General features: G+C 35.7%; 1 protein-coding gene across 5 annotated transcripts in view; it reads left to right on the forward strand.

The window, feature by feature from the left end:
• The window catches only part of SESTD1 (SEC14 and spectrin domain containing 1), a 93,736-nt gene that overhangs the window by 38,163 nt on the left and 28,294 nt on the right, over positions 1 to 27,279 (forward strand). For all 5 annotated transcript variants that reach the window (XM_023730525.1, XM_004375464.3, XM_023730524.1 and 2 more), the window contains 5 exons: positions 491 to 604; positions 12,969 to 13,082; positions 15,195 to 15,292; positions 16,904 to 16,959; positions 21,495 to 21,706. In XM_023730525.1, coding sequence (XP_023586293.1) covers positions 491 to 604; positions 12,969 to 13,082; positions 15,195 to 15,292; positions 16,904 to 16,959; positions 21,495 to 21,706 — 594 coding nt within the window. The remainder of the gene's footprint in view (positions 1 to 490; positions 605 to 12,968; positions 13,083 to 15,194; positions 15,293 to 16,903; positions 16,960 to 21,494; positions 21,707 to 27,279) is intronic.

Consider the following 27,279-nt stretch of genomic DNA (forward strand, 5'->3'; position numbering starts at 1 on the left):
CTGAAGTACAATAAAAAATAAAAAAAAAAGATTAGCTCCTTCAAGTTAATAATTGTGCAGAACCTTAGTCTCTTTTTGTAATGACCAGTAAGAAGCTTATTTTGTAAGAAAATTGATTTTATGTCGTTTAAAGAAATGTTCTAAGATAATTGTGCCAGAAAAAAGCATTTTTCCATATCATAGAAAATCCAAATTTAATTATTTCTCAACTAAAATTTAAACTTTACCGTTCAATCTAAACATATTCCTTGTAGAGATAGTCAATAAAACAAACAAAAATAGTTCACATGTATGCTATAATTTCATTATTTGAAATCTTTTCTGAATAGCTTGTATTTTTTTATTGCCATATGTGTTTTGAAGTTTGAGTATTCTATTTTTTATTTATTTCTTTTCCAAAGTTCTCTTAATTAGTCTAATCATGAATATCTAATAATTTATCCTTTACGTTTTACATATATAATTTGGAATTTTTTCCTCTATTTTATAGAACGTTGTTCCAGCTGAGGTGTCCCTTGTTTGTGTCGTGAAGCCGGATGAATTCTGGGATAAAAAAGTAACACATTTTTGTTTTTGGAAAGAAAAGGATAGACTTGGCTTTGAGGTAAATATACTCTATTAAAAAATAAGCAAAGTATGTTATATCTTTAAAAATAATATTTTTCTGGTATTATTTTGTTTTCTTCACCATTGGGTGGGTACTAAGTTCCTAAACAGTGATTAGCATATATTGTTGGCATTCAGGTGCTTGTTGAATGTATTATGGTTTTTTGTCAAAGATGGCAAAGGTGTTCTTGTTTTCATTTATATCATGGTTAATGACTGAATAAGTAGAACCTTTTTATTTTAAGATTCTTTATTGGATTAACAAGAGGACATACTAGGCATTTTGGAATTGAAGGTAGAGCCTTTTTTCTGTATCTGGTTTGGTTTTGATACATGAAAATGGTTGTCCATCCTTTTCTCCTGACATCATGCTCCCCTTCTCACTTTTATTGTGTGAAAGTACATCTTATTGTAGATTAGAAAGAAGCTCTAAGATGGAATACAAATTTAAACATTTTGTCATATTTTCCCTTCCACAACCTGTTAATTCCCAGCATCCCAGTAGGAGAGTTGATAGATACCAAAGTTTACATTGTTTAAATAAAATGTGAAAGCATTGAAGGGTATGAAGTCTAACCTCAATTCTGTAGACTATAGACCCTGGAATGCTTACAACAGACACATAATAAAGATTCATTTTGGACCTTGTAATACTATAGTCATTTTTATTTTCACTGAAGTCAGTGTCAATGTATTTTTGGTATGAGGAATGATTGTCAAGGTGTATTAGAAAGATTTAAGAAAGCCTAGTTTATTCTTAAAGAGGTAACTTAAAACATCTTAAAAATGTGTAACTTTTTTAAGCTATAATGTACATGCAATAAAATTCACCTAGTTTAGTATTCAGTTCTGAGACTTTTGACAAACATATAATTATGTAATTACCACCACACTCAAGATGCAGAAATATCTTATCACTGTGAAAATTCCCCCATACCTCTTTGTAGTCAACTCTTTCTTCCATCTTCAGCCCCTGGCAACCACTGATCTGTTTTTTATTTCTATAGTTTTGCCTTTTTCAGAATGTCGTGTAAGTAGAATGACACAATTATTTAACACTTTGAATCTGAGTTCTTTCTCATAGCACAACAAATCTGAGATTCATCCATGATGTTGCATATATTGGTAGTCCCTTTCTTTTTATTGCTGAGTAGTGTTCCATTGCATAGAACAACCACAATTATTTATCCATTGCCCAATTGAGGGACATTTTGGGTTGTTGTCAGTTTTTGGTGATTAAAAACATTCACCTGTACGCTTTTGTGTGCACATGAGTTTTTATTTCGTAGGCTAAATACCTAGGAGTAGGATTGTTGGATCATATGGTAAGTGTATGTTTAATTTTATAAGAAACTGCCAAACTGGCAGTTTCAAAGTGGCTGTATCATTTTGTGTTCCCACCAGCAGTATATGAAAGTTCCAGTTGTGTACTTGTCAGCACTTAGATTAACAGGTTTTTTTTTTTTTTTAATTATAGATATTCTAGCGGGCGTGTAGCGGTATCTCAGGGTGGTTTTAATTTACATTTCTCTGATGACTAAGAGGAATCCCTGGGAGGCACAAACAGTTAAGCGCTCGACTACTAACCAAAAGGGTGAATTCAAACCTACCCAGAGGCATCTCAGAAGACAGGCCTGGAGATCTGCTTCCAAAAGATCAGAGTCTTGGAAAGCCTATGGAGCAGTTGTACTCTGCACACATGGGATTTCCATGAATCCAAATCGACTTGATAGCAACTAACAACAACAAAAAAATGACTAGTGATGTACTGTATTTTTTCGCAAATAACCAGGGCACTATGCCAGAACTGTTTTACTTAATTTCATCCTTTCCGCACATTGTATGTATGGGTGCGCTACTTACGTGGGCACATTGTGAAAAAATACGGTAGTATCTTTTCAAGTTCTTATTTGCCATCCATATCTTTTCTTTGATGAAGTGTCTGTTTAAATCTTTTTTTCATTGTTTTAAAAAATGAGGTTGTTTTCTTTCTGTTGAATTTTGAGAGTTCTTTGTGTATTCTGGATAGAAGTCCTTTATCAGATATGTAATTTTCAAATATTCCATCCTATTCTGTTGCTTTCTTTTCATTCTCTTAGCTGTTTTTTAAGGAGCAGAAGTTCTTTTGTTTTTCTATAGATTTTTAACTTCAGTGAAGTTCAGTCAGTTTTTCAGTTTTTCTTTTCTGAATCATGCTTTTGATGTCGTATCTGAGAAATCTTTGTCTAACCCAGGGTTGCAAAGATTTTCTCATTTTCTTGTAGAAGTTATGTAGTTTTAAGTTTTACATTAAGTCTGAGAATATACGTTGTATAACTTCATTTATTTTAAATTTGTTAAAGCTTTTTTGTCCCGGTACGTAGTTTATAAGGAGCCCTGGTGGCACTCTGGTTAAAGGGGTCGGCTGCTTACCAAAAGGTCAGCAGTTGGAACTTACCAGCCGCTCTGCAGGAGAAAGATGTGGTATTCTGCTCTCATAAAAATTACAGTCTTGGAAACCCTATGGGGCAGTTCTCCTCTGCCCTGTAGGGTCACTATGAGTTGGAATTGACTCAACAGCAACAGGTTTGGTTTTTTTACATAGTCTGTCTTGGTGAGTTCCTTGTGCACTTGAAAAGAATGTCTGTTTGGCTATTGTTAGGTGGAGTGTTCTGTAATTGTCAAGATGGTTCATAGTGTTGTCCAGGTTTTCTTTATACTTTCTCATATTCTGCCTACTTGTTCTATCAATTACTGAAAGAGGAATATTGTAGTCTCCAACTATAATTTTGGATTTAACTGTTTGTCCTTTCATTTCTATCAGTTTTTGCTTCATTTATTTTGAACTTCTATTGTTAAGAGCATACAGGTTTAGAATTGTTATGTCTTCTTGTTGAGTTGACCACTTTATCGTTGTTTAATATATCTTTTTATCCCTGATAATATACCTGGTTCTGAAGTGTACATTGTCTGATATTAAATGTAACCACTCAAGCTTTCTTTTGATAACTGTTTGCATAGTGTATCTTTTTCCATTCTTTAACCTATCTAGTTCTTTACATTTGAAGGCAATTCCTTGTAGAAACCATATAGTTGAGTCTCACTTTCTATCCAGTCTGATAATCTCTTGTCTTTTCATTGATGTGTTAAGACCATTTACATTTAATGTAATTATTGATATGGTTGGATCAAAATCTACCATCTTGTTAGATTTTATCTATTTTTTTTTCTTTTTCTGCATTCTTTTGGATGAAGTACTTTTTATGATTCTAGTTTTTCTCCACTACTTACATGGTTTATAATTTATATCTCTAAAAAATTTTTTTGGTTCCTTTTGAGTTTATACTATACATATTTAATTAATTGGAGTCTTACCTTTAAATAATATCAGTTTTCATGTAGTGTTAGAGATCTTAAAAAGTATATCCGTAGTACTTTTCTCTCCTTCTTTGTGCTATTGTGTGAATGTAGCCTCGAGAGTCAGGACCATGGTAAGGCAGTGACTTCAGACAATCCATGAGGTCCCCAGTTCATGGCCAGGGACATGCAGGAAATAGACCTCTGACAGAATGCAAAGTAATCACAAACCAGTGGTTCAGGACCCAATCCTGTGAACTCTGAGTAGGGGAGCAGATCCCTCTTACGAAGAGTCTGCCATACCCTTACAGAATATAGGCAGTTGCTCAAAGAGCTGTATCTCGTTGGATCTCATACTATATGAATTATTAGTGATTAAATACTTTGCCTCTTGGAGGATAAAATAGAAGACAGAGAATTCCTACCTATTTTGATCTGATGTCGTAGATTTTTTTTAATTCAAACATTAATGCTTCTTACATCAACGTATTTTCTCTTAGACATTGATCAGATTCAGCTAGATATTTTACCAAGTAAATAGGTACTAGGCACTTAATAAAATTCTAATGTCCTTATGAGATGTGAGGAATTTCAAATGCTGGCTGGTATGTCAGCAAACATAATAAACTTTAAGGAGCAGTTCAGCACCAGCCATTAAATGATTCTTGGATGTGTATATATAATTGAATTCAACATAGATGCTTGTTTAGTTAAAAACTGTTTTCCTTGTCGTTATTTTGGATCATTTGGGCTGTTGCAACTAAGCCTTCTTTTTTGTGTCTATTCTAAATGTTTTAGAAAGTGATAACTTTATGAGTACTGGTATTCCTATAAGCATAAGCGTATATGCTACCTTATAAAATTATCTGTAGCAAATATCCATAGCAAAGATTTATTACCAGCAGTGCAAAATGTTCATCAAATAAACACCCAGTGGTCATTTTAGTGACACCCAGCTCCCACATGATTTCACACTTTCGTCCCCATCACCCTTCCTAAATATTTTTTCCTAGGTGACCTATGTCCTTTTCGTTTCTCCAGTGTTTTTCATCCGCCATTGAATATTCATCTCTCATTCTTAATCTGCATACCTCCATATGTCCTTCCTATTTCTGAAATAGGTACTTTTGGTCAACTCAGATATTTATAGTCAGGTATTTTCTGTCCTTCACAGCATTATAGTTGGTGACTTTGATAGATTTTGTTGGTTAGATGATAGCATCTATGGTCTAACGACAAGATAAAATACAGAACTACTGGCATTAATCTTGTCCTCAAATTGGCAGACTACATAATCAAGAGGATCTCTACCCTGTCACTGTTCTTTGTCACTCATGATAATAAACGTGTTATTTACTGGTAATGGTAACCAGCCAGTATTCTAAATTGTTCTCTTGTCTCTTCTTATAACTGCCTCTGATCCTGTTCTTCATTGAGGCCATACTAATGGTAGGATCCAGGACCAAAAGCTGGCTTCATGTTCCTCTGTCAAGAACATCTCTGGCTTTATCTATGTTGACTTTCTATTTTTTGCAGACTTACTTTCCCTTAGTGAGAAAAATATTCTCCAACAGGTATAAGCAGACATACATATCAAAATAGTACGTGTATGAACACATGTACACACATAAATCTGTACGAAGTGCACAGAGAGGTACAAAGAGACATTATCATACTGGATCTTTCACATATATTCTTCAAGCCTGAATCTAAAAAATACTGGTTTCTTGTTTTTGCTTGTGCATTTGAATTTGTTCTTTTCATTAAATCACATTCCTTCATGACTTGCCATCACTGGAGTGGAGTTGAATTGTCCTTTATTCAAATTTGGTTTGTCCTTGGAAGTAGTTATCTGTAATTTATATGTTGCATCCTGGCAAATGGTATCAGTTTCCAAAGGCTAGTGGGCAGGTATTCACCTTTGTAAGCAGAGTGTACTTTTGCAGTGTACTGGAAAGCATTCTTTCCTCTTAAGGATGCCACTCCTGACTCACTCCAAAAAGGTGATTCTTAGGTGTATAGCATTTTCATATAATAAGATTCTTTCCTACTATTGCAAACTTTCTTCTTAAGTTTTTTTCCCCTTAACTGTTTTTTAAGATATAGAATCTAATAAAATAGAAACAGTTATTTTTGTTCTGCCAACCTCCTACTTTGCCCTTTCTCCTCACCCTCTTAACCAAAGATGGGATTATTGTAGTAGAAAGTGTAGTGTTTCTTCATAGTAGATAAATGGTTAGTTTCAAATAATTGTGATTTTGAGTTTGCTTAGTCAGATTCTTGGCTTTTTCTACATACATTACCTAGATTTGAGATATCTTTAGTGTTGATGCAGTTCTGTATATCTACATGACAGAGCCGCTATTTCCACTTTGGACATTCGTCAGTGAATTTTATGAGAATATGGATTCTATGAAATGTTTTATAATGATGGAGAAAATGCGTTTTATGTAGCTCTCTATAATTGTGATGTTCCCTTGTTTTCATCTGTTTTGCATTGGTAAAAATATCACAATAGCAGTAATCTTAGTTTTTTTTCTTTAAAGATTATATTTACCGACAGATGGTATACTTTTAAATATATGTTATATCATAACAGAAAATAAAACTGCCACATAGGGTTTCCAAGGCTGTAATCTTTACGGAAGCAGACTGCCACATCTTTCTCCTGCAGAACAGCTAGTGGGTTCTAACCACCCACCTTTCGGTTAGCAGCCAAGTGCTTGCGAAAAAGAGGAAGACCTTCAAGGAGATGAATTGATACAGTGGCTGCAACAATGGGCTCAAACATAGCAACAATTGCAAGGATGACGCAGGACCAGGCAGTGTTTCATTCCGTTGTACATAGGGTAGCTATGAGTCAGAACCGACTCGGCGGAACCTAACAAAAACAACATAACAGAAAGTAAATCTGCACTGTTTACGTTTAAATTGATGTTAGGAAAAAGGTTTCAAGAGAAATGCTCACATGCAAATAAACTTATGTTACGTGTACGTGAACTACTACAAAATTTCCCTTTGGTTTATTAAACTTTAAACCTGATTACCACTGATTTTAATGTGTTTAGGAACTACAAAATGGAGAAAAGAATCTATAGGGTGAATTTAACCAGAGTGGGTGGGGAAGTGACAGGTGCTCTTCATTGGGCAAGATAGCTAATATGTTAGAGAGAATGCCCCAAGTTAAATGTATAGGATGACAACTTAGTAGAATTATGTCCTATTAGAGCTTAAACAGGTAATTTAATACAGCTGGCAGATTGTTCTTTGGCAGATTGGGCAAATAGGCCTGGGGTGGTGAATTCCTTTAAGTGGACTTCTCCAGGATCAGCTAATATGTATTACACCTAGGGCACAGATCTGGAATAATTAACTCCTAGTTCAGTATGGAGCCCTGGTGGTACAGTGGTTAAGAGCTCTGCTGCTAACCAAAAAGGTCAGCAGTTAGAATCCACCAGCCACTTCTTGGAAGTCCTGTGGGGCAGTTCTGCTCTGTCCTGTAGGGTCACTATGAGTCGGAATCAACTTGACAGCAACAGGTTTGGTTTTAGTTCAGTATCCTTCCAATTGTAAAAAATAGTGTTTAACCTAGAAAAAAGGAGTCCTGGTGGTGCAGCGGTTAAGCACTCGGCTGCTAGCCAAAAGGTTGGCAGTTTGAACCCACTCAGTGGCTCTGCAGGAGAAACGACTGGGGATCTGCTCCCATAAAGATTATAGCCTAGAAAACCCTTTGAGGAGTTTCTACTCTGTCATGTGGGGTTGTTATGAGTCGAAAATCAACTCAATGGCATCTAAGAACAATATAGGAAAGGGATTTAGAAATCTTTTGGGGTATTCTCATAAAGCCTTTGGCCCTCTCTGCTGTTATGACCAAAAGAACAACAACATTTAGGGTATTTTCAAAAAAGGCTTTAGAAACAAAACAGAAAACTTTAAATCTGCTTCTTTTTATGAAAGCATTATACAACTGTCTCTGGAACATTGCAGAAACAAAAAGCTCGTTTGCTTGATGGAAGTGTGTATCTTATTCATCCTGAAACTCGCAGCTCCAAAACACATGGGAAAGTCCTAAATAATGATTGTTAGACGAACAAATAAGGCATTATTAACAGTTAAGTTATAATAAAAGGGACCTCAAAGAGGGATTTTTCAAAAGAGTTTTTTTTTTTCTGTGTTTGTGTAGAATATTGTGCCAAGTAAGGCATATGAAAGACGAGTGGAAAAAACATGCATTATGTTTTGCGTTTTATGTTTAGTTGTCCTTTCAGGAAAGAGTGCTCTAAGGATGTTATCTTTTCAGATGCGAATTTATGTCCAATTTAGCAAGTAATTTCCTCATAGAATAAATAGATATTTCTTGGTTTCATTGTTAGTGTATATTTAGTTAATAGACTACAACCTGGCTAGCACAAAGAGTTAAGCAATCGACAGCTAGCTGAAAGGCTTGCAGTTTGAACCCACCCAGAGGTGCCTTGGAAGACAGGCCTGATGATCTGCTTCTGAAAGGTCCACACACAGCCTTGGAAACCCTATAGAGCAGTTCTGCTCTGCACACCTGGGGTCACCATTAGTTAAAATTGACTCGATGGCAACCAGCTACAGCAACAACAGTTAATAGATTGCTAGGCAGTAATTAATAGATTGCTAGGCAGTAATTAATAGATTGCTAGACATTTAACATTGCAAAGAATGGGAATTCCAGAACACTTAATTGTGTTCATGAGCAACCTGTACACAGACCCAAGAAGCAGTCATTCTAACAGAGCTTGGGGATGCTCCATGGTTTAAAATCAGGAAAGGTGTGCATCAGGGTTGTAACCTTTCACCATACTTATTCAGTCTGTACGCTGAGCAAATAATTCAAGAAGCTGGACTGTATGAAGAATGGGGCATCAGGATTGGAGGAAGACTCATTAACAACTTGTAATATGCGGATGACACAACCTTGCTTAATGAAAGTGAAGAGGACTGGAAGCACTTACGATGAAGATCAACTACAGCCTTCAGCGTGGATTACACCTCAACATAAAGAAAACAAAAATCCTCAACAACGAGACCAGTTAGCAACATCATGATAAATAGAGAAAATATTGAAGTTGTCAAGGGTTTCATTTTACTTGGATCCACAATCAACGCTTATGGAAGCAGCAGTCAGGAAATCAAAGGACGTATAGCATTGGGCAAATCTGCTGCAAAAGACCTCTTTAAAATGTTAGAAAGCAAAGATGTCACTTCGAGGACCAAAGTTCGCCTGACCCAAGCCATGGTATTTTTAGTTGCCTCGTATGCATGCAAAAGCCGGACGATGAATAAGGAAGACCGAAGAATTGGTGCCTTTGAATTATGATGTTGGGAAAGAGTATTGACTATACCATGGACTGTCAGAAGAACGAACTAATCTGTCTTGGAAGAAGTACAGCCAGAATGCTCCTTAGAAGCAGGGATGACAAGACTTCGTCCCACATACTTTGGACATGTTATCAGTAGTGACCAGTCCCTGGAGAATGACATCATGGTTGGTAAAGTAAGAGGGTCAGCAAAAAAGAGAAAGACCCTCGCAAGATGGCTTGACACAGTGGCTACAACAATGGGCTCAAACTAAGACCATCTTAATTGCACGGGCTGTTTTCAGAAAACAAGAGACAAAAAGCCAAACTTAGTTCTTTGTTCCACAGTTTTATTCTGAGATGTTTATTTTAAATTCATTCCCACTATACCTAAACAAGGAGTCCTGGTGGTGCAGTGGTTAAAGCGCTTGGCTGCAAACCAAAAGGTCAGCAGTTGGAATCCACCAGATGCTCCGTGGAAACCTTATGGGGCAGTTCTACTCTGTCCTATAGGGTTACTGTCAGTTGAAATCTACCCAACAGCAACAGATTTGGTTTTGGTTATTTACAACCCTAGGCCTAGAACTGGCTATTTTTCAAGGAGCCTTGATTCTTTTTAGTGAAAAATGATGTTTGGGGATGACAACCTGCACATTTCTACAGGATTGGTAAATTTCATCAGTGGAAACCAGCGCTAGAAAATAGGTTTATGTTGTGGATTTTATTGTGTCCTCCGAAAATATGTGTTGTAAATTCTAACCTTTATGCCTGTGGTTATAATCCCATTTGGGAATGGGCTGTCTTTGTTATGTTGACGAGGCAGGATTAGTCTAGGGTGTATTTTTTTTTTTTTTCATTGTGCTTTAAAGTGAAAATTTACAGAGCAAATTAGTTTCTCCTTAAACAATATACAAATTGTTTTGTGACCTTGGTTGCCAACCCTGCAATGTGTCAACACTCTCCCCTTCTCGACCTCGATTTTCCCATTTCCAGTCATCTAGTTTTCCTGTCCCTTCCTGCCTTCTCTTCTTTGATTTGGGCTGGTATGCCCATTTAGTCTCGTATACATGGTTGAACTACATGTGTTATTGTTTGTTTTATAGTGTAGGGTGTATCTTGAATCAATATCTTTTGAGATATAAGAGAGATTAAAGAAGCAACTAAGAAGGAGAGATGGGGTAAAATAGATGCAAAGACACGTGGAGATCTCCAAGGTACCAGGAAGCAGAAGCTGAAAAGACAAGGACCTTCCTCCAGAGCTGACAGAGAGAGAAGGCCTTCCCCTAGAGCTGGTTCTCTGAATTCGTACGTCTAGTTTCCTAAACTGTGAGAAAATAAATTTCTGTTTGTTAAAGCCATCTACATGTGGTATTTCTGTTATAGCAGCACTAGATAACTAAGACAGTGTATATGAGTGTGTGTGTTTTTACTTAAGAAATACAGTGTGAGTTTAAACTGACACTTCCAATTCAAATTGAGGACCATACATGCTTACCTTTTGTCTCACATCCATGTCTTTCTCCCTCCCAAGAATCCCATTTTCTTAAGGACACCGGGCCTAGCTGAATTAGAATATTCCATCTTACTAATTTGTTTTGTTTCACATAAACCAATCTCAGAATAGCAATATCAAAATTGCTACTAACAGTATGATTACTAAAAAGGAAAGAATGTAGTGATTCAGTTGAATGCTTTATAGGTTTTATGTCTTTTCTTATATTAGTTTTGCTGTATTATACTTTTTTCCCCAGGAATTTACCAATTCTTCTAAATTTTTAGTTCTCAGCCTAAAATTGTTCTATAATCTTGTTGTCTTTTAAACTATAGCTTTAAGTATAGTTTAATTCTCCTTTTTGTTCTTACTATTATTTATTTGTGCCTTTCTTTTCTTCTTGCTTTATCTTATCTAAAGTTTGTCTTTTCAGTCTTTTCCAGGAATAGCTTTTAGCTTTATTAAACCTTGATAATACCTGTATTAGTTCTATTTTTTTCCCTTTTTTTAAATTATGTTTTAGATAAATGTTTATAGCAACTTTCTACACAAGTTGTTTTGTGATGTTGGTTGCAATCCCCACATTTTGTCAGCACTCTCAGAATCGACTCAGTAGCAGTGGCTTTGGTTTTTTTGGTTATTTTCTTTGGCTTTATTCCCCCCCCCCCCCGCGCCCCCCCGTCCCATTCTTAGATTGGACAGTTTACTCATTATTTCTCAGTTTTTATTTTCTAATGTAAATGTTTAAGGCTCTTAATTTCCATTTAATGTATTGCTGCTATCAGTAGCAATTTATTGTAATCTTCAATTAGGATAGTGTCTGTTTTCTGTGATAGTTTTATGAATTTTTTATCTGTTTTTGGTATGTTTCTGAAGATGTTTCCCCCCTTTTAGCAAAGTAGTTTGCAAGCTTAATGCTTTTCCCTCATTTGTTGTTTATATTATAATTTTATATACAGTATGGTTGTACCTACTTTTGCATACTGATGTTTCTGAGGAGTTATGTATTAAAATTGTGTTTTTCTTTTCGTTCTTTTTATTCATCCACAAATTCTCCAAAGTTTTTTTTAAAGCTAGGTTTATTGAGGTATAATTTACCTACAATTAAATCCATCCCTTTTAGTATAGAGTTTTATTAGATTTGACAGAAACATGCAGTCACACAACCTTCACCACAATCAAGATAAAAACACTTCCATCATCCCAGAAGTTCACCCCTGTTACTTTGTAGTCATCCCTTCTCATGCTCTTATACTCTCATTGGTACTTGTCTTTTTTTTTTCAGTTTCAGTTGGTTTCCTTTTGACCTCAGCTCTCTCATGGGTCCCAGAAAAATTATAATTTTATAGTTTGACTTGTTGTTCTTTGGGTGGGAATGATGCTCAGCTGTCTGTCTGTATTTTTGGTGCAAGGTGAACCCTGCTATTTTTCTTGTCAAGTCATTTTTTATAAATTCAAATTTCCATGTATCATTTTTGGATTAACACCTCCGTTTGAATATCTTCTCCCACAGATGTATTTTCTTTTATATTCATGTGTATCTTCATTGAAATTTTAAATATCTCTACAATGGTCTCTTAGGTATTTCTATAATTTGTATTTGAAATCTTTTAAAGTTTAGACTTAAAACATTATAATTTTAATATGTAAGTTTCACATTTATGAATTCTTTGACTTTCTCCCATTTCATTTCTGATTTTCAAATTAAATATTGGCATGTGTTATCCTGACTTTTACCCCACTACTACAGGTCTTTTTTTGTTAATATGTAATCAAGAGGAATGTTAGGAAAACTTTGAAATATGTAAATTTTTTGTGTCAGATATTCATTTGTGTTTATCACTTTACTATCCCTAGCTAATTTTGAGGCTATGTGAAAAAGTTTCAGATTAGATCGTTGTATTAAAGAAATTGACTCTTATTATCATTGTATTAAAGAAATTGAGTTGTGAATATTGATCAATTTTTTAACATTTTAGCTGAGCTGCTAGTATCTCTTGTCTTGGAAATGTGTTATGTTTTTTGATAGATTATTTTTGAGCAGATTTCCACTATTTATTGAGACGTTTTAAATGTGCTGTTGAATAAATGACAATGTGTCATCATGTTGGAAGCAATATTGCAATGTTAAACTTAATTTTACATCATTAATTTCATGGACTTTAATAGTGATTTGCTAAACATTTATTTTCTTTTTCTTTTTATAGGTTATTTTGGTGTCTGCCAATAAATTGACTCGTTACATAGAACCATGCCAGTTGACAGAAGATTTTGGTGGTAGTCTTACGTATGATCACATGGACTGGTTAAATAAGAGGCTGGTTGGTATATAACAATGAGATAAAATGTTATTATGTATAAATAAGACATTCTGATGACTTTACCATTTTAATTAACTAAAAATGTAGATTGTTTTTCTTTTTACAAATATGAAACCATTTAGCACATTCTGCATTATAGCCTGATACTTGAGGACAGACACTCTGGAGTCTGATTGATTTTATTAGAATCCTGCTCTTGCTCTTTGCAGAGTATGTGACTGTCTTAGTTTTCTAGGACAGCCATAACAAAATACCACACAGTGCATGGCTTTAAAAAAGTAGAAAGTTGTTTTCTCATGGTTCTGGAGGCTAGAAGTCCAAATTAGGGTATGGGCTGTGCTGATCCCTTCTGAGAGCTCTGAGAGAGGAACTAGTTCATGCCTCTGTCCAAGCTTCTGGTGGCTGCAGCAGTCCTTGGTGTGCCTTTGCTGCTTCACATTTGCTTCACATGGAGTCCTTCCCCTGCTTGTGGACTGTTTCCATGGCAGTTCTTCTCTTTTATAAGACACCGCTTAGAAGGGATTAGGACTCACCCTACTCCGGTATGACTTCCTTAATTTAACTGAGAACATCTGCAAAGAAAAACCCTATTTCTCCAAATAAGATCACATTCACAGGTGCAGCCCTTAGGACTGCAACACATCTTTTAGGGGGAGTTATAATTCATTCTGTAACAATGACTTTCAGCAATGTATTTTACCTCTGTGTGCTTCTATTTCCCCATCTCTGTAATGTTGTTTAAGGAACCCTGGTGGCTCAGTGGTTAAGCCCTCACCTGCTAACCAAAGGTCCATGGTTCAAACCCACCTGCTGCTGCCCAAGAGAAACGTGGCAGTCTGCTTCTGTAAAGAGTACAGCCTTGGAAACCCTATGGGGCAGTTCTACTCTACCTTATAGGATCACTGTGAGTCAGAAATCAACTTGACGGCAATGGGTTTTTTTGTTTTTGTTTTTTTTTGGTTAATAATGTTGTTCGTTGCTGTCAAGTTTATTCTGACTCATGGCGACCCGATGTGTTACAGAATAGAGCTGCTCACAGTTGAGCACAAACCATTTGTGCCACCTAGGGACCTCGTCTCTATAATGGTTCCTACCTTATGGGATTGTGGATAAGATGAAATAAATCTGCACATAAAGAATTTAGAACAGCACCTGGCACGATGTAATACTGTAGCATTACATAAGTGTTAACTATTACTGTTCTGATTAGTAGCAGTAGCTTTACTAGTCAGATTTGTAAATCTTTAAAGGAGAATAATAGAGTAGCATAATTTCTTGAGAGGTGATATAGTTGATCTACTATTTACTAAGGAGATATTTAAACATCAGCTTGAACTCATCAATTTGAAGTGCAATTTGATAGATTAAACATTCCTTTCCCTAAATGTATCTTTATCAGGTCAGACTTCTGAAATCTGCTACTCTGTATAATAAGACATTGTTTTATGAACTGTAGGGGACTGAAAGAACAAACTTCAGATTAACTCAGTTTAGATTATATACTAATTTTTTTGAAGAATAATGAAGTTTGTTGTCTCAGAATGAATAATGGTTTTTGTTTCCACAGCAGTTGAACAGACAAATGAGTATTCACTTTATTACATGTGTTTAAACAGACTTGCCCAAATCCCTTTTAAGAAATATTTTAAGAAATCATGTTAAAATTATAACATTAATTTTTATGCTACCTGCTTGTATGTAAAACCCTTTAACTGTTACATGCAGTCAGAATAGCATAAAGAAATGTCTTATAACTAGAATGTTCTATAACTGAAATTAGAGGATTAGAACTGGTCCAAATAATGTTCATGTAGTTACAGCTATTATTGGTGAAAATGTTACTCAGACAGACACAGGAATAAAAATAAACTTGTCTTAATGAGAACGAAAAATGATTCCTTATATATTTAAATTTTAAAAAGTCCTTATCCTTTGAAACCATTCATTGTTTTAGGAAATGGTTTTGTCATCTCTGTGTACACTGGTGCTCTGGTGGTTGAATTGCACTAAGTGACTTCCAGGGAAGGAACCCTGGCTGGTTAACTCTATTGCTCTTAACATATTAACACTTAAGATTATTTTCAGTATTGTTAATAAAGTCTCATATTGTAGGTTTTTGAGAAATTTACAAAGGAATCTACATCATTATTAGATGAACTTGCTTTGATTAACAATGGAAGTGATAAAGGAAATCAGCAAGAGAAAGAAAGGTAGGTAGCTAGTGTCATACAATTATATCTTTGCAAAGCTATGATTAATCTGAGAAAAGATACTGTTAATACCAAGAAAAGATATTATTAATGCATGGTTAAAAGAACTAGGGTAAATTCAATCAAAACTGACATACAAAAGTTTAATTAAATTCATTTTTTGATTGGTAAGAATTTATTTTATGTGTAGAACTTACTGATTTGAATCAAAGTTTCTTTCACAAAAGGCATTTTTTGATGAATAACATATTTACCTTTAACACTGAGCTAAACATTTTAGAAACACATGTTTAGAAGAACATGTTTTCAACGATTTCAAAGTGAAACAATTTTCTGCGTTTTTAGAGTTCTGCTTTACTTAGTGAAGAATATGAAAAAGGTTGCAGCTTGAAATAAAATTATTATAACCTTATTTAAATACATGAGCACTTAAATGTCTAGCTTGTAGAATTTGTCATTGCAAAATATGTGATATTCATGAGTTCATCGTGGGGAATGTAGTGTTTTGTGACACTGGACAAAGTGTTCGGTTTTATTATCTAAATGTAACCACCCAGATTTATCATTCTAACAGGTTTCTATTGAACATAACTTTGTCAGTTTTCATTTTTCTGTTGGTAGGCTAAGTTCCTCTCCTTTGGTTTTTGTTTGTTTTTTTAAGGAAGCAAATTAACTCTTTCTGGTCTCCACTGGAAGAGTAATTTTTTGTTAGGAAAGTTGAAAGAATGAACACCTTTCTTTGCGTATCTTCCTTTGTTCTGACCTTGAAAATACAGTGGAACCTTGCTAAAGTGCTTCCTGTTATTATATGAATTCAAATGTAGTCTTGTGTCAGTTAGCTGAAGTAATAAGTGAGGGATGTGAGAAGGTCACAGTTTAACACCAAATCCTGGTTAAAACAAAGTTAAAGTGTAAAGGAAATAAAAAGGTTTAAATGTAAATCTAGTTAAAGTTACAACAAATATTTAGGAACATTTCTATCTTATAGATGCCATATAAAAATGTAAATGTAAAAAATATATATAAATGTGCGTATGTGTGTGCATGTGTGCATACGTGTGTGTATCATACACGCATATGTGCAATGGTTTAGGAATTGAGAATGTTTCACAAGTTAACTTAAGGAACATTAGCCAAACCTGTTTACTTTCCGAGTAGTCCAGCAGAGACTAAATTTGAAGTTCACACTATCAGAGAGAATATTTGCAGCTAGCAGTGGTTGCTGTAGATAAGTAAACCTTTGATAGGGGGATGGGGGGGTGCGTTTTTAGTGTTACGTTTCTAGGTTACTATATAGTTACAGATTCTGAAACATATATTCAGGGAGTAAACACTGAAATGGATTCGTTTTGGTATATTTGAAATAATGCTATAATTAATAAGAATAATCTTTTCCAAGTGATTTTTTTATGATTTATCACATTAATATTTATCTGGCTACTTGTATTATCTGTAATGGGTTTTCTTTGGCTTAAGAGAAATTAGCATGGTAAAATAACATAATTCAGATTTTCCTATTTGTGTGCCCTGTTTAATATGTGTGTATGAAAGACTTAAGTTATATGGATAAAAATATTATTATTTTCAAAATTATTCTTTGATGTTTGCCAGATCTGTGGACTTAAACTTTCTTCCATCAGTTGATCCTGAAACAGTTCTTCAGACAGGTAAGGTGAAAAAATACATTTATTAGTGATAAACATAATATAATAAAACAATCATAGATTGATTGGTTAATTAACTAAACATTAATTGAGTATGTATTATGTGCTAGGAACTTGAGGAAAATTTTTCAAACTGCCTTTTGGTTTAACCTAACAGTGTGTTAATTAATATACTTTAAAATAATAACGATAAGTTGTTAAGTTGAATTATCTCTCCCTTGAAATATTTGGATTTATTTCTATACCTGTGAAATGGAGATAGAAATTCCTAATTTATCAGGCCGCTATGGGTTTGATTTTTCTTTATAAGGATTGTGTAAGGTAATAATAGCTAATTTTATTAAATACTAATTATGTACCATGCATTTTGCTAAACACATTTTATGTATTTTTATATATAATTATCCTGATAATCCTTTGATATAATTAGTGTTATTTTCCCTATTTTGTACTTGAGGAAGTCAAGACTTAGAGATATAAAATAACTTTATCATGATAAAGTAACTGTTAAGTGCTCTCACCATAGCTCAAAATAAGTTGAAATCAAAAGCCACTTGATATACCACTTTACAGTAATCTGTGTAAAAGCATTAGCACATCATAGTGGCCTTGCATATAGTAAGTGCTCAATGCTGCCTGGTAAGTATGTTCTAGCCCAAATATTTCTAGTAGTGGTTTCACAAATTCTAAGACAGTAAACTTGAATGCTTTTAAATGGAATACCTTTATTTTATTTATTTTTAACATTTTCCCACAAATAATAGTTCATAATTTTAATCTGACTGTGTACCAGACAGTGTTCTAAGCACTTGACATGTGTTAGTTAATTTATCATTCACTACAACCTTGTGAATTAGGTGCTATTATTATCTCAACTTTAAGATGGGAAAACTTCTGAGGTATAAGAAGTAGCCAAGTTATGCAGGTTACACAGTAGGGATTGGAACCCAGGCAGTTTCGTTTCAAAATGTATTCTTTGAAATTACTATGTCATGCTGCTTCTCTAATGGAAATGGTATCCACAGGGAAAATGTTAAGGGTAACAATTGTCAAAGTAGAAAAAAATAAATGTATTCTGTTATTAATGACTTTTATGAATATATATGACTTTCTGCAAATCTTTAAAACAGATATTTTGTTATAAAATGTAATGAAGAGTAAAGAAATAGATTCTTTAGTCCTAAGTTTTTTCACTACATCAGAGGTCTTATTTCCTTAGAGAACAAAGAAATAATTGTAGTGTCTGCATATTTAGAAGGTATAGTAGAACTGGCAGTAAAAATTTTATTTTAGAGTTAAAACTTAATTCCACGTATGTATTTATTTTGAAAATTTTTTATTTTAAGCCACTGAATTAAGAAGATTTTTAGATTTGTATTTTAAACTTAACTTTATACGCCATCATATTCTTTTTTATATGCTACTGACTCAGAATAGGGATCAAAAGAGAGTGTAAAATGGAGAGGTTTAGAATAATCTTCGGTGTTTTTTAGAAACTGGAAATACCTCCACATATATCTATATTGTTTTAGACACCCAAATAGTAATCAGAATAATATCCTAGAAAAACATTTTTTATTCACTTTTAAAATTGTTGATACACCTGCAGGTTTATATGTTGGCCATTCTACAATTTTAATTTCTCACGTGTGAGTAAGTAGATTTTCTACATGAGCTTGCAATAAGTGAATCACATTGAATGCAGTTCTTGCACTAGTGTGGCCCTTCATGATTCAGTTAATATGTTCTGGAGCTTCCTATAAATAGATATCGTTTAAATATTATTTTGTACCAGAAATAAAGACTCTCTCCCTTAAATCTAATCATATATTTGTAACAGTATCAACTTTTCTTTTAGAAGGTACAATTAATTAAGAGTATAGCTTTATACTGAAATGTTACAGTACTGCTTGCATTAGCACTATCAGAAATCCCAGAGTGTAATAATGCTGTGCAGGGAAAGAGGATTGGGTGGCTCAGTATTCTCAGTAATGAATCTACCAACAACAAGAATTTACTAAATGTGTGTCTGTGTTTATATCACACATGGATCTCTCTCTCTTTAAAGTATATTTTCACTGGCCAGTGTTTTCAGAAGTAGACTGCCAGGTCCTTCTTCTTAGTCTGTCTTAGTCTGGAAACTCAGCTGAAACCTATCCACCAAGGGTGCCACTGCTGGTATTTGAAGTACCAGTGGCAAAGCTTCCAGTACCACAGCAACAGGCAAGCGACCACAGTACGACAAACTTACAGACACGTGGTTCAGTCATTTCAGGAGGTAGCATATGATCAAGAACTGATGGTACTGAAGGAAGAGATCCAAGCTGAACTGAAGGCATTGGCGAACAACAACACTCTAGGAATTGACGGAATACCAATCGAGATGTTTCAACAGATGGCGGCAGTGCTGGAAGCGCTCATTTGTCTATGCCAAGAAATTTAGAAGACAGCTACCTGGCCAACCAACTGGAAGAGGTCCATGTTTGTACCCATTCCAAAGGAGATCCAACCGAATGCGGAAGTTATTGAACAATATCATTAATATCACACACGAGTAAAATCTTGCTGGAGATCATTCAAAAGTGGTTATAGCAGTACATCTACAGGGAACTGCGAGAAATTCAAGCCAAATTCAGAAGAGGTTGTGGAACAAGGAATATCATTGCTGGTATCAGATGGATCATGGCTGAAAGCAGAGAATACCAGAAGGATGTTTACCTGTGTTTTATTGACTATGCAAAAGCATTCAACTGTGTGGATCATAACAGATTATGGATAACATTGCGAAGAATGGGAATTCCAGAACACTTAATTATGCTCATGAGGAACCTGTACATAGACCAAGAGGTAGTCATTTGAACAGAACAAGGGGATACTGTGTGGTTTAAAGTCAGGAAACATGTGCATCAGGGTTGTATCCTTTCACCATACTTACTCAATTTGTATGCTGAGCAAATAATCCAAGAAGCTGGACTACATGAAGAAGAATACGATGTCAGGATTGCAGGAACTCATTAACAACCTGCGATATGCAGATTACACAACGTTGCTTGCTGAAGTGAAGAGGACTTGAAGCACTTATTGATGAAGATCAAAGAGCACAGCCTTTAGTATGAATTACTCTTCAACATAAAGAAAACAAAAATCCTCACAACTAGACCAATAAGCAACATCATGATAAACGGAGAAAAGATTGAAGTCAAGGATTTCATTTTGCTTGAATCCACAATCAACGCCGATGGAAGCAGCGGTCAGGAAATCAGACGATGCATTGCTTTCGGCAAGTCTGCTGCAAGAGATCTCTTTAAACTGTTAAAAAGCAAAGATGTCACTTTAAGAACTAAGGTGGGCCTGACCCAACCCGTGGTGTTTTCAGTCGCCTCGTATACATGTGAAAGCTGGACAGTTGAATAAGGAAGACCGAAGAAGAATGATGCCTTTGAATTATGGTGTTGGTGAAAAATATTGAACATACCATGGACTGCCAAAAGAACAAAAAAATCTGTCTTGGAAGAAGTACAGCCAGAATGCCCATTAGAAGCAAGGATGGCAAGACATTATCTCACATATTTTGGACATGTTATCAGGAGAGACCAGTCCCTGGAGAAGGACGTCATTCTTGGTAAAATCGAGGGTCAGTGAAAAAGAGGAAGACTCTCAACAAGATGGATTGACAAAGTGGCTGCAAACAATGGGCTCAAACCTAGCAATGATTGTGAGGATGGTACAGGACCGGGCAGTGTTTCATTCTGTTGTACATAGGGTTGCTGTGAGTTGGAATCAACTTAACCACACCTAACAACAAATATATTTGTTGTGGTTAGCTTCTGTTGAGTTGGCGCCTAACTCGTGGTGACCCTGTGCACAATTGGATGAGACCATTGTGATCCATTGAGTTTTCATTGGCTGATTTTTAGCAGTAATTACCAGGCCATTCTTCCTAGTCCATCTTAGCCTGGAAGCTTCAATGAAACTTGTTCAGCATCATAGCAACACACACGCCTCCACTGACAGACAAGTGGTGGTTGTGACTTGAGGTGTATTGGCCAGGAATCAAACCCAGGTCTCTCACATGGAAGGTGAGAATTCTACCACCGAATCACCACTGCCCTCTGTGAAGTGTATGTGTAAGTGTGTACTACAGTGTGCGTATGTATACATACATACACGCACTATAAACAAAAAAACCCTGTTGCTGTCAAGTCGACTCTGACTCATAGTGCCCTTATAGGATGGAATAGAACTGCCCCATTGGGTTTCCAAGGAGTGGCTGGTGGATTCGAACTGCTGACCTTTTGGACCACTGTGCCACCCTATAGTACATAAATATTCAGAGTTGTGTGTTTGTCTGTGAATGTATACATACATACATAAATACATACACATATGCAGTTTTCCTATTTATTGTGATGTATAGATAGAAAAATTGCATTTCAGTAGGTAGATTTTGATAACAGGGAATTAGAATTGAGAAGATTGAAAAGTAAGAATTGTATTTCTTTGTGGTTACTAATTCTAAGTGTCTTTCATTTGTAAAGGGCATGAATTGTTATCCGAATTACAGCAGCGTCGATTTAATGGCTCAGATGGAGGGGTCTCATGGTCTCCTATGGATGACGAATTGCTTGCACAGCCACAGGTTATGAAATTACTAGATTCACTCCGAGAGCAATATACTCGCTACCAGGAAGTTTGTAGGCAACGTAGTAAGCGTACACAGTTAGAAGAGATTCAACAGAAAGTAATGCAGGTAGGTACCAGTATTGTCTGCTTTGAATATATTTCACTTTTTCATTGATTATTTTTATTGTGTGACTAATTTTTTACCGTTGTTGACACAATATAGAGAACCTTAGACAATAAACCAGATCCTAAAACTATTTCTAATTACGTATCTTTTTACAAATAATGTTTGCATTTAAATTATTTCTACAGTGTTGTGACTGAGCACTTAGCTCACTTTTTAAGTTGTGGTAAAATGCATATAATAAAAGATTTGCAACTCTGACCGTTTTTACGTGTACACCCCAGTGGTATTAATTACATTCACCATGTTACTCAACCATCACCGCTCTGTTTCCAAATTTTTCCATCACCTTTAATAGGAACTCAATGTCCCCTAAGCAATAACTCCCACCTGCCCCTGGTAACCACTAATAAACTTTGGTCTCTATGCAATTGCCTATTATAAATATTTCATGTAAGCGGAATCATACAATATATGTCTTTTTGTGTCTGACTTGTTTCACTCAGATTAATGTTTTCAGGGTTCATCCATGTCATATCATGTATCAGGACTTCATTTCCCTTTACAGCTGATCAGGTCACTCTTAACATTATATAACTTAAAAAATAACTATTTGTTGGGAACATCATTTGTGGTCTTGATTTATTCTTGAAATATATAACATTGGCTATTGATATTTGATTTATTTTTAATTTCCAAGCATTAGTTAATTTTTTTATTTTGGTACTTCTACAAAATTTGTACATTATGAAGAATTTTCTATCCTATCAAAATTATACATGTAATAAAAGTAATTCCAATATTAAATCTCATGATTTTATCATACTGATAGAAAATATTGATAGTTGAATTAATTATATTCATAACATGTAATAATAAATATTTGATAGTTATGACTGTTTAGCTCCTTTTAAAATTGTTTTCTTAGTAAGAAAATTAGGTTAAAATACTAAATATCAATACTAAGGGAAGGCATTTCTGTTTTTAGATTACATTCTGGATTGGATTTTTATCTGTTGTATTATTGAGAAAAAAATCTTTCCATGTTTTCTTTAAAAAAACTAAATTAGAAATGCCACAATGTTGTTTTAATGTAGATTCATTCATTAAATAAATATTAAGTGCATATATGTGCAAGGCATCTGTGCTAGGTTGTGTAGAGAGTGTAAAGGTAGACTTGGGTATTTGCTACCATTAAGTTGAAGAGGAGAAAGTGTTAAGTGCCACAAGGGCATGAATAAAGTTCCTTTATAGGAAGGATTATTACTCTGGCTATAGGGAATCAGGGAGCACTTGAGTTTGTCCTCTAAGAATGTTTAAGATTTCACCAGACAGTGATAAATTTTAAAGGAAAATTGGCATTTCTTTTTCTTTTTTTTTGGGAGGAGAAAGAATAGCATGAGTAAAAGAACAGCAGCATGAAATCCTAAGCTCTGTTGAGGAAGTAGTAGGCACAGGAAAAAGTTTATGGCCTTTGAATCAAACAGCAGAACCTGAATCCCTGCTTCTCCGCTTATTAGTGGTGTGATCATAGTTACATTATGTCATTTACCTGAACCTCTGTCTTCCACTCCTCTCTTCTTTCCTTCCCTCCTGCCCTTCCTTATTTTTTTATTAATAACAGTACTGCTTTTGAAATGCTAGTATTTGGAAAGAACCCAGTACTCAATTAGTGACAGCTATTATATTTAAACTGGGGCCCTGGTGGCATAGTGGTTAAGAGCTCAGGCTTCTAACCAAAAGGTCTGGCAGTTCAAATCCACCAGACGCTCCTTGGAAACCCTATAGGGCAGTTCTGCTCTATCCTATAGGGTCTCTATGAGTTGGAATTGACTTGAAAGCAACAGGTTTGGTTGTTTTGGTTTTATTATATTTAAGGAGCTTTGTTGGTGCAGTGGTTAAGCGCTCCGCTGCTAACTGAAAGGTTGGTGGTTTGAACCTACCAGCCACTCCACAGGAGAAAAATGTGGCAGTCTGCCTCTGTAAAGATTTACATCTTTGGAAACCCTGTGGGGGCAGTTCTACCCTGTCCCATAGGGTCGCTTTGAGTCAGAATCAACTCGACAGCAATGAGGTTTTGTTTTTTGTTTTTGTGGGGTTTTTTTTTTGGTATTATATGTATTTCCACTGAACTAGACTCAAGCCTAGAGGCCTAGTTCCGTTGCTGGCAAACTTATTCTGTAAAGGGCCTAATAGTAAGTGCTTTAGGCTTTGTGGCCTATTTGGTCTCTGTTGTGGCTACGCTTAACTGCCACATAACTCTGCTGTTGTAGTGCAAAAACAGCCATAGACATTATGTAGACAAGTGGATGTGACTGTGTTCTAATAAAACTTTATTTACAAAACCAGGCAGTGGTCCAGAAATGGCATGTGGGCTGTAGTTTGCTGATCCCTGACCTCCAGCATCAGGATGTCATGGGAAAAAAGGCTTGAAAGGAAGGAAGGATTCCAGACAAAAGGATTTATGCTTTTTCCCATGGTAACTACATATAAACTGAAGATTTCTGAGCAAGCATTAATTTTTTACTTTAAAATGACTCTATATATTTACTGTAACTCATTTGGAAAAGGAGGATCCCCTGAATGGCACAAACAATCACTCAACTACTAGCTGAAAGGTTGACGATTTGAACTCACTCATAGGCACCTCGGAAGACAGGTCTAAGGATCTGCTTCCAAAAGGTCACAGCCTTGAAAACCTTTTAGAGCAGTTCTACTATGCACACATGGGGTCACCATGAGTTGGAAACCCCTCAACAGCAACTAACAACAACAGAAGAGAAAGATGGGTATAAATAAGGCAATATCTGATTTTGACGAATAGAACCTGAAGGAGTAGGTCTTGATTAAATTGGATACTTCCTGGAAACTCAGAAAAAGAGGCACCAGGAGATGGAAGAGTGGTTTAGTAAGACAGGTGCAGCCTTCCCTAAAATAGATTTTATTTTTTCCAGAAATTGTTCAGAGCTGCTCTTCTTCCTTTTCTCTTTCCTGCATGGCCTCTCTTTTCAGGCTCTGTACAGTTAAGATTATACCTGAATATTGGAGTTAATAAAAGTTTGACACTCATTTGAAAATATAATAGTATTTTTTAACATTATTTTTATTCTTAAAAAAAATAATCCAGGTTCCTAACAATCAGATTATAGATGGACTTTTTCTAGGTAATCTATTCATAAGTTAACCACAACTTATATTAAATGAAGGCAAACTTTAACCAAGTAGCTTGAGATTATCTTTGACAAGCACAAAGATGGAATAGTAGTACAGGACAGATTCTGAACCCAAATAATCTGGGTCCACTCTCTTCTCCCACTTCCATGCTGCATGACCGTGATGCCCAAATGCCCTCCTCAGTGGGCCGTGAGTAATAGTAATCATAATAGTAATGCCCACTTAATAGCACTGTTGTGAGGATTAAAGAAGATAATTTTTATAAAAATTTTAGTGCCTGACACAATGAGTTCTCTATTAGTAGTATCTATTGTTTGTTCATTTAATCAATAAATAAATGTCTACAGTAGTGTGACATTGTGCTAGGTTTAGGAATATAATGGTGAATAAAAAAGACAAAGTTCCCACCTTTGTGGATCATAATTACATAATCACACAAACATTTGTAAATTGCAACTGTGACAAGTGCCAAGAAGAAGGGTGATGGGAGTAAGGGTGAGGAAGAAGAAGATACCAAGGATGAATCATGTTTCTGGCTTGCAGGACTTAATGGATGCTGGTGCTGTCCGTGTAGGGAACACTGGATGATGTTTGAGTGTGGGTGGGAAAGGGTGTTGAGATCATGAGTTTGGTTTCAGACGTGTTGAATTTGAGGTGATTTTGAGATATCTAAAAGAAGATGTAGGAGGGTAGTATAGAATAGGTCCAGACATCAGAGTGGAAATCTGGGCTGGATGAGAATTATCCAAGTAAAGAGTAGGTGAAACGAGGATTTTTTTTTTAAATTGTACTTTAGATGAAGGTTTACAGAACAAATAGTTTCTCATTAAACAGTCAGTACACATTGTTTTATGACATTGGTTAACAACCCCAAGACATGTCAACACTCTCCCTTCTCGACCTTGGAAGACCTTTTTTTTCGGTGAAAATATACATAGCCAAAGTTACACCATTTCAAAAGTTTCTACATCTACAATTCATTGACACAATTACATTCTTCCAGTTATGCTTCTATTCTCACTATCCTTTTCCAAATTATTCCATCACCGTTATCTTCAACTCACTGCCCCCTAGGCTTCCCATCAGACCTTTTGAGTTGCGTTTGTCAATTTGATCTCACATAGATAATTCTTTTTTTTTTTTGTACCTTAGATGAACGTTTGCAGAACAAATAGTTTCTTATTAAACAGTTAGTACACATATTGCCCTATGACAATGGTTAACAACCCCTTGACATGTCAACACTGTCCCTTATCAACGCTGGGTTCCCTATCACCAGCTTTCCAGTCCCCTCCTACCTTCTAGTCCTTGTCCCTGGACTGCTGTGCCTCATTAGTCCCATTTCGTTTTATGAGGCTGTCCAGTCCCCAGCTGAACGGTGAATTTCGGGAGTGACTTCACTGAGTTAAAAGGGTGTCTGGGGGCCATACTCTCGGGGTTTCTCCAGTCTGTCGGGCCAGTAAATCTGGTCTTTTCTTTTGTGAGTTAGAATTTTGTTCTACATCCCTTTCCGGCTCTGTCCAGGACTCTCTGTTTTGATGCCAGTCAGAGCAGTCAGTGGTGGTAGCCAGGCACCATCTAGCTGTACTGGACTCAGTCTAGTGGAGGCTGTGGTAGCTGTAGTTCATTAGTCGTTTGGACTAATCTTTTCCTTGTATCCTGTTCTCTTCATTCTCCCTTGCTCCCAAAGGGTTGAGACCAGTGGAGTATTTTAGATGGGTACTCACAGGCTTTTAAGACCGCAGATGCTACTCACCAAGATAGAATGTAGAACATTGTCTTTGTAAACTGTGTTATGCCAGTTGAGCTAGATGTTCCCAGAGAGCATGGTCCCCACAGCCCTCCACCCAGCAATTCAGTCCCTCAGGGAGTTTGGAAGTGTCTGTGGAGCTTCCTTGACCTTTCCTTATACAAGTTTGCTGATTTCACCAGTATTGTGTACTCTTACCCTTCACCAAAGTTACCACTTATCTATTGTTTATTTAGTTCCCTCCCCACCCCTCGCATCCCTCGTAACCAACAAAGATTGTTTCTTTTTGTGTGTAAACTTTTACATGAGTTTTTACAGTAGAGGTCTCATACAATATCTGTCCTTTTGTGATTGACTTATTTCACTTAGCGTAATGTCCTCCAGTTTCATCCATGTTATGAGATGCTTCACAGATTCATCATTGTTCTATATCTTTGCATAATACTCCAGTGTGTATGTACCATAGTTTGTTTATCCAGTCATCAGTTGATGGGCATCTAGGTTGTTTCCATCTTTTTGCTATTGTTTACAATGCTGCAGTGAATATGGGTGTGCATATGTCTATTCGTGTGACAGCTCTTATTTCTCTAAGATACGTTCCTAGGAGTGGGATTGCATTTTGTAGTGCTTTTTTTTTTTTGTGGTGCTGACG

Source organism: Trichechus manatus, unplaced genomic scaffold (genome assembly GCF_000243295.1).
Source record: "Trichechus manatus latirostris isolate Lorelei unplaced genomic scaffold, TriManLat1.0 scaffold00037, whole genome shotgun sequence".
Taxonomy (NCBI): Eukaryota; Metazoa; Chordata; class Mammalia; order Sirenia; family Trichechidae; genus Trichechus; species Trichechus manatus.